General features: G+C 29.8%; 6 protein-coding genes across 6 annotated transcripts; 4 read left to right on the top strand and 2 right to left on the bottom strand.

Annotated features, from left to right (window-relative positions):
- Positions 1 to 282: 282 nt before the first annotated feature.
- On the top strand, positions 283 to 1,770 carry PNEG_02717 (hypothetical protein; the record flags this gene model as incomplete). Its single annotated transcript, XM_007876551.1, has 1 exon — positions 283 to 1,770. Exon 1 carries the CDS (start codon positions 328 to 330, stop codon positions 1,768 to 1,770), a length of 1,443 nt encoding a protein of 480 aa, XP_007874742.1. The 5' UTR covers positions 283 to 327.
- A 274-nt stretch (positions 1,771 to 2,044) lies between these two features.
- Positions 2,045 to 3,466, top strand: PNEG_02716 (hypothetical protein; the record flags this gene model as incomplete). The annotated part of the gene is made up of 9 exons (XM_007876550.1): positions 2,045 to 2,131; positions 2,176 to 2,286; positions 2,331 to 2,425; positions 2,483 to 2,580; positions 2,632 to 2,950; positions 2,999 to 3,097; positions 3,139 to 3,208; positions 3,249 to 3,323; positions 3,365 to 3,466. The coding sequence occupies 9 exons, from the start codon at positions 2,045 to 2,047 to the stop codon at positions 3,464 to 3,466; spliced, it is 1,056 nt and encodes a 351-aa protein (XP_007874741.1).
- On the bottom strand, positions 2,591 to 4,415 carry PNEG_02715 (ribosomal protein L16). Its single transcript, XM_007876549.1, has 4 exons — positions 4,180 to 4,415; positions 4,059 to 4,130; positions 3,831 to 4,009; positions 2,591 to 3,788 (listed from the first exon to the last, which is right to left on the bottom strand). The coding sequence occupies exons 1-4, from the start codon at positions 4,343 to 4,345 to the stop codon at positions 3,552 to 3,554; spliced, it is 654 nt and encodes a 217-aa protein (XP_007874740.1). The 5' UTR covers positions 4,346 to 4,415; the 3' UTR covers positions 2,591 to 3,551.
- A 38-nt stretch (positions 4,416 to 4,453) lies between these two features.
- Positions 4,454 to 6,090, top strand: PNEG_02714 (phenylalanine-tRNA ligase; the record flags this gene model as incomplete). Its single annotated transcript, XM_007876548.1, has 5 exons — positions 4,454 to 4,586; positions 4,637 to 5,476; positions 5,517 to 5,833; positions 5,879 to 5,952; positions 6,006 to 6,090. 5 exons carry the CDS (start codon positions 4,454 to 4,456, stop codon positions 6,088 to 6,090), a joined length of 1,449 nt encoding a protein of 482 aa, XP_007874739.1.
- Positions 6,091 to 6,212: 122 nt separating this feature from the next.
- Positions 6,213 to 7,006, bottom strand: PNEG_02713 (hypothetical protein). Its single transcript, XM_007876547.1, has 2 exons — positions 6,711 to 7,006; positions 6,213 to 6,664 (listed from the first exon to the last, which is right to left on the bottom strand). Exons 1-2 carry the CDS (start codon positions 6,978 to 6,980, stop codon positions 6,230 to 6,232), a joined length of 705 nt encoding a protein of 234 aa, XP_007874738.1. The 5' UTR covers positions 6,981 to 7,006; the 3' UTR covers positions 6,213 to 6,229.
- Positions 7,007 to 7,350: 344 nt separating this feature from the next.
- PNEG_02712 (hypothetical protein) lies at positions 7,351 to 11,693 on the top strand (the record flags this gene model as incomplete). Its single annotated transcript, XM_007876546.1, has 10 exons — positions 7,351 to 7,565; positions 7,622 to 7,741; positions 7,784 to 7,895; positions 7,939 to 8,190; positions 8,239 to 8,325; positions 8,377 to 11,035; positions 11,084 to 11,175; positions 11,224 to 11,344; positions 11,390 to 11,499; positions 11,554 to 11,693. The coding sequence occupies 10 exons, from the start codon at positions 7,351 to 7,353 to the stop codon at positions 11,575 to 11,577; spliced, it is 3,792 nt and encodes a 1,263-aa protein (XP_007874737.1). The 3' UTR covers positions 11,578 to 11,693.
- Positions 11,694 to 11,744: the final 51 nt, after the last annotated feature.

Raw genomic sequence — 11,744 nt, 5'->3', positions numbered from 1 at the left:
TTCTAGAGTTAATTTCGATTTTTCTTTAAAATTTCAGGGTAAGGGATTTCAAAGGAAAAAAAAACAAAAAATTTTAAAAAGAAAAAGGCGCAAAATAGACTCAAAAAATACCTTGGAAGCATGCATATACAAGTAGGAAAGTATCTATTATTAATAGAATTATGTCAGTAGAAATCTCATAACAAATTCAGAGATATCTACTTTGTAAAAAAAGGGGTCAAACTTCTCTATAAATTAGGTAAAAACAGGACCAATAATCTATTATACAAAGAAAAATAGCCTAAAAAGATGCATATAATAAAAAAGATACGCATATAAGCCAAAAAAATGACGCATATACCCAGTACAACAGCGGAATATTTGACACAGAGGCTCAATCAATTAGCATGTAAAGAAGTTAATCAGGAAACAAATAATTGCTGTAAGGAGAAACGGAGAAAGAACTCCAAATCGTGTCCAGGCATATCATTATTATCAATGTTTCTTTCATCACCAAAAGCAAGTCTTCCTGAAATATCGAATGTTGATCTTTTATCAGATCACGAGTCAACAAGTGGGCATTCAACACCAACGCCACCTTTGATGCTTCGACTTACGCCGAAATCGAATGTTAAATTTGTAGCGCCGCCTCGAAAATCAAATGTTCATGAATTAGTTCATACGTTATCACCAATTCTGCAACAACCATATTTTCCTCATATTTCTCAAGCAGAGCCTATAGAAGATAAATCTCAATATTATGTTCGATTTACAGCGGTTCAAAAGGGGGAGAATATGCAGGCACAAGTATCAAAGCCTTCAAAAGAAGAATTAATGGTTTTTTCAAAAATAAACTCAAAAAAAATATTAAAAAATGGATTAATAAAGGATGAAAAGAAAAGTATAGATATTTCAAATGATTTAAGGGGGGGATCAAAACCGTCAATCAAGATTCTTCTAGAGAACGTACTTCCAAGAGAAAGATTAAGTTTTGTAGGAATTGAAGATGAGACAGATGAAGATTATGAAGGGTTGGAGGATGAGGAAGAAAAGGAAATTCAAGAAGAGTTGGAAGATGAGGAAGAAAAGGAAATTCAAGAAGAGGCAGATCATTTATATAAAAGCTTTTATGGGAATCAAAATATCGAAAAAACAAACCTTAATAATATAAGAAATCATTCATTTGAACCTGCTTCATATGAAGAAATGGTTGCAACCTCTTACGATTCTTTAAAAAAATCTTCAGTTTCATTAATTGACTGCGTTAATCAATCTTTTGAATATCCTCCAGCTTCATCTAGGAGTAATAATTTTCAAGACGATACGGATTTTATTTTTGGAAATTTAGATGAGGATCAACTTGTTTCCCCTAAAGAGGGTTCAGATATTCGAAGATTTACGAAGGAATTCAAGATAGTAACACCACATGATATTGATCCTACTTTCCCATATTCTGATATAGAAGAAAGTGACAGCGCAGACAATAGCTTTTCCGATGTACAACATACATTATATCATCATTCACCACCATTCAGGACAAAAAAAAATAAAAAAATATTATCTATTAGATCATTACCAGGGCAAAAAGAAGGATTTCATGAAAAAGAATATTTTAAAAAATATTTTAAAAAAAGCAAAATTCATACTATTAATATACCATTACATAAGAATAATCATCAAAAACATTCTGAAAACAATAAAAACAAGATTAAATACCCTTATAGAGTTAAAGAGATTAAAAAAGAAACTAATATATATAATCCAATGGACTCTTTCTATATAAGTTTTTAAAGATATACTAACAAAGGATTTTGTCTTTTTATTTTAATTTTTTACTTTAATATTAATTACTTTCTGGATACTTTCCGAATAATTTTCTGATATTTTGTCTTTTCAACCTAATCTTTCAATCATTTTTTAACCCTTTTTTAATCATTCTTAACCTTTAATATTGCAAGAATTAAGACGACGTCATGAAATTGTGCAAAAAATATAGTCGGCTGAATAACGTCTTTTAAGCTTTATAAAGACATAAGATATCGAATTATTTGAAAGAATACATAGAATGGCTCTATTTATAGATAAATATAGACCCAAATTATTAGATCATATGCATTTTCATGAAAAATTAACAAAAACATTGAAAGCACTAGTAAGTGAAATATGAAGAAACAAAAGCAATTAAAATACAGGAAGGCAAAAAGCAGTGATTTTCCTCATCTTTTAGTCTATGGACCTCATGGTTCAGGCAAAAAAACAAGAGTTTTAGCAACACTTCGTGAGATTTATGGATCAGGAATTGAAAAAGTATATTGTTCATAGAATTTCAATAAAATAAATAAAAATTCTAGCTAAAATTAGATCAAAAAATGATTCTGACTCCCTCAAATAAAAAAGTGAAAATCAATATAATATCTAGTAATTATCATCTAGAATTTACTCCAAGGTAAATTGTTTGCTAATAAGAAAAATTAGCATTTTAAGATATATACTAATGATACAGCGATACGGGAATCTATGACAGAATAGTGATTCAAGATCTTTTGAAGGAGATTGCACAAACTCGACAAGTAGATATATCAGCAAAACAACGATTTAAAGGTTATTTATTTTTATTAAAAAAAATAAAAAGTTATGCTGATTGTGCTCAAGTTGTAATTATTAATGAAGCAGATCATTTGACTAGCGAAGCACAGGCGGCATTGCGTCGAACTATGGAAAAATATTATCCTAATTTGCGCCTTATTCTAATTACAAATTCGACGTCCAAAATTATGGCGCCAATTCAATCAAGATGTTTTTTAGTACGTGTTTCGGCTCCTAAATTAGAAGATGTTATCATTGTTTTAAAGTATATTGCATCCAAAGAGCATTTTTCAATCCCAGATCTCTTATGTAATAAAATCGCATCAGATTGTAAAAGAAATTTAAGAAGAGCTTTATTAATGCTGGAAGCAGTTTATGCGAAAAAGTAGCACATGTTTCTGGACAATTACACATTATTAATATTCTAATATAGCTCTTATTTGACTGAAGATCTAACTATACCTATGCCTGATTGGGAAATATATATTAGTCAAATTGCTGATTCCATTATTCAAGAACAAACGCCGTCAAGGTTTATAGATTAGCAATTTAATAAAAAATACTAATATTTAGAATTCTTCAAGTACGTGGTAAACTTTACGAACTTATTACACATTGTATTCCTCCATCATTAATTCTTGAAGTATAAACAACTTATTAATATATATTTTTCTAATAAAAAGGTTTTAACATTTAATTTAATTTCAAAAATAGATGATGCCTTAAAGCCAGAAACTATAGAATGGGCGACTTTTTATGTAAGAATTTGCTCTATACAATCTATTATTAATAAAGAAAGGAACATCGTCTTCAGCTTGGAAATAAAGCAATATTCCATTTAGAAGCATTTGTCTCAAAATTCATGAGAATACATTCTTCTTATTATAATGATTTTAATTAATTTATAATATTCTATTTAAATAAATAACTAATCTAAAAAGAATATCAAATATATCATTCATTATAAATAAACTGTTCTTACAAAACTATGTATCTACTTCATTAGGTAATGTTTTATAAGGGGCATAATGCAATCCAATCCTTCCCGGCATATCTCGTTTAATAATTTCCCACTTTCCAGGTAATTTATATCCTGCTTTTCGAAGAGCTTCCGTTGCAACTTCACTAGAAATACCACCACCTCCGATCTCAAAAACTACACGTCCAACAGGTACTCTTGCTGCCCAATGGTCAAAACTACCTTTTCCTTTTCCCATACGAGTCTATAAGAGTAAAAAAAATCAAAAAATTATAATAAAACAAACCTCATTCCCTTTTATACATACTGCAATGTTTGTAGATACTCTCGTATATATTTTAGCACCTTTAATAGGCTTTATTACTCTCTTAATCTGCATTTCAGCTGTTTGAAGTTGCTTTGCAGTAAATCGAACTCCTTGATCTTTAAGACGCATACCGAAATCACCATACATAATTGTAGTCCCTTTATTACAGTATATATAAGTATTCTGAATTATTCTTTTTATAAAAACCTTTAATTGACATTCCTATAGGTACTGGGATTCTTCCTTTATGAGCCTTTTTATATTTTGTACGTCTTGGAGCTTAAAAATATAAGAAATTAGAAATGAAAAAACAATAGAGAATGGTAACCATATTGATGCCCATTTCTTACTCTCATCATCACATAATTATTATATAAATATCTATCAAAAGAAATAGGAATTAAAAAAGGTAAAAAAGAACCATAAAATTGAGATTTTTTGACAGGAAAAAAACAAAAATAATCCCTTTTTATACACGGAAAAGAATATGACATTTTTTTCTCTGTCTCTTAAAAAAAATGATTATCTTTTAAAAAAAAACATTTTTACAATTTTATTAAGGTTACTGATCGAAATCAATGAACTATAAAAAAAGTAGACAGATGAAATTATTAGATAAAGGACTTTTTGGAGGATATTTCTTGTTTCAGAAATTGAATAAGAAATCATCCTGCTCCATATTAAATAATTACATTTTTTTTTGTAGAAATTTGAGCAAAAAAACGGCAAAAAAAGGTGATTTTTTGAGTAATTTTTTTGATTACAGAAATATAATGTTATTAAAGACACAGAAAAGATAAATACTAAAGAATATGTTTCTATATTAGGAGAAAATTACCCTTTAGATAGCTGGACAAACATTACACCAGCAATTCTTAAAGCAGTTGAAAAAAAATTACATTTTCAAGTATCACATCCATTAGGAATTCTTCGTCAGACAATAGAATCTCAATTTGATGCATCTAATTATGAAATATTTAACGATTTTTCTCCAGTTGTTAGTACAGTAGAAAACTTTGATTTGCTTAATTTTCCAATTGATCATCCTGACCGTAAATCTACAAATACATATTATATTAATAAGAATCAGATTTTGCGTACACATACATCAGCGCATCAGGTGGATGCGTTTAAAAGAATGAAAAAAAATGGATTTTTGATCAGTGCAGACGTATATAGAAGAGATGAAATTGATAAAAATCATTATCCAATTTTTCATCAAATGGAAGGAGTAAGAGTTTGGAAAAAAACAAAAGGAAAATCATTAGTGGAAAGAATAGAAATGCTGGAAAGTAATATTTCATATGTAGACATTATTGTTGAAAATGCTACTTTGCCTTTTTATTCTGAACAAAATCCTTTACAAAAAAATCACCAAAAAGATGAAATCGAAGCAATTGGAAAACATTTAATGAAAACAATTGAAAAGATAATTGGCTATATATATGAAATCTCGCGTCCATTACAAGATAAATTAAACAAAACTACACCTTTAAAAATTCGCTGGTCCGAATCATATTTTCCATTTACAAGCCCGTCATGGGAATTAGAAATATTTTGGGAAGGAAAATGGCTAGAAATATGTGGCTGTGGAATCATAAATCACGAATTGTTAAAAATCGCAGGTATAAATTTAACATAACATTAGTAAATTAACTCTAATAGATATTCCTGATCGAATCGGCTGGGCGTTTGGTCTCGGATTAGAAAGAATTGCTATGATATTTTTTAGAATTCCTGATATTCGACTTTTTTGGTCTAATGATAGAAGGTTTCTTAAGCAGTTTTCCCCAGGAAAAATATCTATATTCCAGCCTTATTCAAAATATCCTCCATGTTACAAAGATATTGCATTTTGGATTAATGAAGAAATTTCTGATAAGTGTGACTTATCAACAACAACAAAAAAGAAGTTTTGTGAAAATGATTTTATGGAAATTGTAAGAAATGTCGGAGGAATTCTAATTGAAGAGGTTAAACTGGTATACAAATATATTATATTAAATTAAAACTAATAAAGTTTATAGATTGATCAATATATACACTTAGAAACAAAAAGAAAAAGCCTATGTTATCGGATTAATTATAGATCAATGGATAAGTAAGAATAAATGCTATTTAAATGATTCAATTCTAACCATAATAAATCAACAGATCACTCTCTGACAAAGAAGTGAACAAGCTCCAAGAACATCTTAGAAGACGTATTACAGAAGAACTAGACATAGAACTTCGATAATATAAATAATTTTTAAACCTTATATTACAAAGTTTACAATTTATTAATATACTTATTATGCATTCATGACACAAACAGTTCAATCATTATTTTTTTAAAAAAAAACAGAATAAATACATGAATCTTTTTTTACGAATTTTTAATGTTCTTTAACAACACCCACCTTTGCTGGACGGATCACTCGACCATTTAAAATAAACCCTGTCTGTTCATTATGAAAAACTGTTCCTGCTTCTTTTCCAGGAACCAATGCTTGGTATACTGCTTCATGTAGATTAGGATTAAATTTCTCCCCAAGACCATCATATTTCACAAGTCCATGTTTTTCTAACGTTTTATTTAAAACTGTTTCCGTCATTTTAAGCCCTGTATAAAGATCAACTAGTTGTTTATTCTTTTCTACATCCGTTCGACTATCTTCTGGAATCAAAGCTAATGCTCGCTCCAGATTATCAACTGAATTAATCAAATCTTTTGCAAATTGTTGAATTGCAAATAATTTCGCATCTTCGACTTCTTTTTGCATCCTCATCTGTAAATTTCTAAAATCCGCAACAGATCTCAGATATTTATCCTATTACTTCCCTTAAAATTCATTTTTAAACATTTTTTTTCCCTACTTTTAACCTTGCAATTTCTTTTTCCGCATCTACCGTAAAATCCCGAGACTTTTCAGCAATTGAAGGAGAAATATCAACAATAGGCTTCTGATTTCTCAGATCAGAAGCCTCATTCATGCCTTCTTCTAACTTCTGCCCTTCCAATTTTGATTCTTCACTATTTAACATTAAATGGCTCCAAAAAGCCCGTTTAAAACCGAATTTTCGAGCCTCAACTACCCTGACACACAATACATGCTTCATACGACACGGTCTTAACAAAAAAAACATCTTTAACTGGCGAAAACTCGCCTTTTCTTGATTTTATACTTTTTTTACGTCCCCGTAGTCTTATCGACGGGCTTAAATAACCCTGAAAAACAAGATTTTTGCTTCAAAAAAGTGTTTTTTTTACAAAAAAAAAACCTTTCTACCTAAATTAACTCTGGAAAATCCAATAAAACCATAATTTTTTGTTAAAAAATTATATTTTTTTCATTTTCACTTTTTTAAGACCTCTCTCAAGAACAGACGATACAGCGTGTTATACCTTACGAAAAAAAGCTTCAGAAATTGAAAGGATAAGAAACGGCCATTTATATAAGAAAAGAGGTCAATTTAAAGGGGATCAGACGAAAAAAGCTATATATTTATTTTAAAGATGGTTAAATTAAGAGAAATTCAAAGAACAGCAACATTTGCTTGGAGTCCATGTGAGGAAGGAACATGGCTAGCAACGGGAACAATTCCGGGAGTTATTGATTCAGGGTTTTCAGATACAATGGACTTAGAACTGTGGAAGATTGATCTGATGGATTGGTCATCAGAATCATTTGAATTAACAAAAGCAAATTATGTAACATCTAGTGGTACGAGGTAAGAATAAAATTAAATGGAGGAAAAAGGAATTAAAGAGAGAATTTGAGGAATAGATTTAATGATATTGCATGGGGATCAGTAGTAGAAGGTAGAAAAAGTGGAATTATTGCAGGAGCAATGGAAAATGGGGCACTAAATCTTTGGGACGTAGATTTAATACGTAGTGGTGCAAGGTAAAAAAAATACATGAAAAGATCAATAATCGAAATATATAGTTGTAATGAGTCATTAGTTGCTCAAAACACGACTCATAATGGTGTAATTAAAAGTTTGGATTTTAACACAACCCAGACGAATTTGTTAGCATCAGCAGGCGAAAACGGAGAAGCAAGTTTTGGAGAAATTGAGTATTTAAATTAATAAAAAATAGATTTGGATTTGGGACATGGAAAGTCCGACAAAACCGTATTCTTCCGGACAAAAATCAAATCAATTAGGAGAGATTCAATCGATAGTGTTTAATAAAGATCAAAAAGTGCCATATATTTTGGCAACAGCAGGAAATACAGGTGTTACATCAGTTTGGGACCTTCGAGCGAAGAAGGCCATTGTAAATCTTCAATTTCCTGGAGTAGGTGGAGGAAAAAAGGGAATGAGTTCAGTAATGTGGCATCCAAATTTTGTAAATAAAACAAAAACCTTTTTACATTACTATAATTAATCTTTATAGGCAACGAAGATTATTACCGCATCTGAGGAGGATGCATTACCGGTTATATTAATGTGGGATTTAAGAAACTCACATGCACCAGAAAAGGTATGTATTATAGATTATAAATAAATTCATCATTATTTAATACAAAAAAAGATTTTGTCAGGTCATGAGGCAGGTGTATTATCTATTTCATGGTGTAAACAAGATTCCGGACTATTTTTATCATGCGGAAAAGATAATAGAACATTATGCTGGGATCCTTTTTCAGCAGAATTAATTGGCGAATTCCCTCGATCTAACAATTGGGTATTTAGAGTTTCATGGTCTTTAAAAAATCCAGACGTAATTGCAAATGCTTCTTATGATGGAAAGATAATTATTCAAACAATTCAGACTACTCAAACCCTTAAGGCAGAAAATCGTACGGATCTTTCATTAAACATTTCAAATGCGGATTTCTTTGACAATATTCCATCATGTTTAAGATCTCACGAACCACCTTTATTATTAAAAAAACCACCTAAATGGCTTAGGAGAAGTTGTGGAGTAGTTTTTGGATTTGGAGGCAAATTGATAGTATTTGGAAATAATAAAACATCTGGATTAAGTAGCGTTAAAATTATGAATGCTATAGAGGAATTAAACATTGCTGAGGAATTAAATATTATCGAGGATGCAAATAATTTTGAAGAAGTTTTAAAAAAAAATGAAATTAAAACATATTGTCAGAAAAAAATTCAAGAAACAAATGATCCTTTACAAAGGAGAATATGGGAAATCCTTTTTATTCTTTTGCATGAGGACTTCAGAGATAAATTTGTAGATTTCCTTGGATTCAAAAAATATAATATTGAAAGTGAAGTATTGGACAAAGTTAGAGAAATTTCTATAAGTAAGAAGACCAAGGAGATTACGGATGATCAAGAAACTGTAAAATCTACAGAAGAAAACCTAGAAAATTTGTTCAAAAAACATGAAGCAAATGCTGACTTTTTCCAATTTAAAACATCTAGTTCCGAAAAGAATATATTCTCTCATTTACCAGCATTAAATGAGCCATTTTCAATATTTAAAGATAGTGATTCGGAATTAGATAAAGTTATTACCAAATCTATTTTTCTAGGGCAATTTGACAAAGCAGTTGATTTATGTTTGCAAGAGGATCGACTTTCTGATGCGTTAATTTTCTCTTTTTGCGGGGGAAAAGAATGCCAGAGACGTGCACAAAGAGCATACTTTAGAAAATTTAATAACATTCCATATATTAGATTATTATCTTCTATAATTGAAGAAAATTTATGGGATGTCGCATTAAATACAGATTTAGAGGATTGGAAAGAAGCTCTTGTTATTATATGTACATTTTCAAAATCTGAAAACTTTTCAGAATTATGTGATGCACTAGGTGATCGAATAGATACGAAATTTCGCTCTAAAAATACAGACCTAGAATTAAGAGACCAAGCAGTTTTATGCTATCTTATGGGAACAAAACTTGGAAAATTAATTAACATTTGGAATGAAGAATTTCAAGAAAAAAAAATATCTATATTTAAGCATATTGAAACAGATAATAATTCAAATATTTCGCCTTATTTCTTACATACGAAACTTCTTCAGGATTTCATTGAAAAAATAGGTGTTTTTAAACAAATAATAAAGTCAGATCATATAGAAAAATCAATAAATCCTAACACCTTATCCGTATTATATAAAAAGTATGAAGATTATGCAAATATAATGGCATCTCAAGGAAATTTCATTATCGCTCAGAAATATCTTAATTTATTACCAGACAGTTATAAAGATTCTATAGCGGCAAAAGAACGTATTAATAAAATCTTAAACGTTTCTCAACATTCAAATACAGTTAAGGGCTTAAATACTTCTCAGCAATTTTCACATACAACGTCATTACCACAACGACCAGTCTTAAATCCATATACTACTCATTTATATACTTCTCAAACATATAATTCATATACTCCAAATATGGATATGTCTAACCAGCAAGCTAATTTACGTCCGACAAATAATCACCCTCAGTTACAGCAAAAACAACCCTCATATGCAACATGTCCTACACCAACTGCATATGTTAATATTTCTTCACGACATAAAGATATTCCATCATGGAATGATGCGCCAATTATTAACGTACATAAAAAGGTTGTTCCATCTTCAAGCCATATATCTACTCCATTTAGTCAAAACACATGCCAAAACGAACAAAATATTATTAATAAGAAATCCGATCAATTTCCTCCTCAGAAGCAAACATTTATTCCCCCACCTCCAATGACCGGGCAAAAATATCAGGGATTCTCTACTCAATCTGTACAGAGTAATATATCAGGGCCATATAATTTACATCCTAGTACGCAAGTAAACAATTTATCCACAAAAAACAATCAAAATGTTCCAGAAACGCACTTATCTGGATTAAATATATATGGAACAGGTCCATCTAATCCTTACATTCCAATACCTAATGTTTATCCTATAATTACTGGCTATTCAAAGCAGTCTCAGAAAACAGAAAATTTACCATCACCAAATATTGAACAACATGAGTCCACTACAAGGCATAACCCGTTAGCAGAGTCATATACAAGTCAGGCTAAGGCTTTGTATTCTCCTCAAGAACAAACAGTTTCTCCGGTACAAGTATCATCAAATCTTCAAGCACTATCGAATCCTCAAATACCATTAAATCTTCAAGCACCACCGAAAAATGACTCTACAAAAATTCAACAAAACAATACCACATCAAATCTTTTTAAAACTACTGCTTTACAAAATTCAAAATATCGTAATTATTATTATTATTCAGTAAAATATGTATTTTAATGTACTATAGCACCTGGAGATCGATCACATATACCTCTTCAACTTAGACCCATTTTTGAAGGTCTTTCATCTGAAATGGAACAAGTTAAGTTATATGCACCGGTATATATTTATAAGTCTTTTTCTTTATAACTTATTTTTTTTATATAGCCAGCATTTAAACGACAAGTACAAGATACAGAAAGACGATTAAATATTCTTTTTGATCTTCTTAATAACAATTATGGTCTCTCTAAAGAATTATTGGATGATATGAAAATTCTTGTAGAAGGTTTATTTTTTTTTTTTTATACAAAAAGAGATTCATATTATTTAGCCATGCTAGCTAAAAACTATCAAATCGCTTTAAATATACACATCAATCTCATTACAACTAAAACAGAAGAATGTGGCCATTGGATGGTAGGTGTTAAGCGATTACTTGAGGTACTTTTTTTTTATACACAAAAATACAACTAATTTTGTTTTTTTTATCTTTAGATGTCAAGATCTATACCTACATAATACTTTAATTTTTAAACAGTCCAAGTCATAGTCGTAACTTCATATTAAAAATCGGATGATGCAATTTTTGCTTTTTATACAAAAAACACATGTCTATCTTCAAATACAATGTCATGGTGTTTATTAGGTCACGTTATTTATCTATTTAAATCTTATAAACCTACTTA

Source organism: Pneumocystis murina (assembly GCF_000349005.2).
Source record: "Pneumocystis murina B123 chromosome Unknown supercont1.7, whole genome shotgun sequence".
NCBI lineage: Eukaryota > Fungi > Ascomycota > Pneumocystomycetes > Pneumocystales > Pneumocystaceae > Pneumocystis > Pneumocystis murina.
Note: the sequence above shows the minus strand (reverse complement) of the source record. Positions and strands in the feature narration are given on the sequence as shown.

Excerpts from the sequence above, each read along its gene's own strand:
- PNEG_02715 (XM_007876549.1), bottom strand. The coding sequence starts at position 4,345 with ATGTCATATTCTTTTCCGTGTATAAAAAGGGATTATTTTTGTTTTTTT. Across the intron at positions 4,010-4,058 it reads TATAGGAATGTCAATTAAAG|GGACTACAATTATGTATGGT; the intron begins GTTTTTATAAAA and ends ACTGTAATAAAG. Across the intron at positions 3,789-3,830 it reads TATGTATAAAAGGGAATGAG|ACTCGTATGGGAAAAGGAAA; the intron begins GTTTGTTTTATT and ends TTACTCTTATAG.
- PNEG_02713 (XM_007876547.1), bottom strand. The coding sequence starts at position 6,980 with ATGTTTTTTTTGTTAAGACCGTGTCGTATGAAGCATGTATTGTGTGTC. Across the intron at positions 6,665-6,710 it reads AAGAAATTGCAAGGTTAAAA|GATAAATATCTGAGATCTGT; the intron begins GTAGGGAAAAAA and ends GGGAAGTAATAG.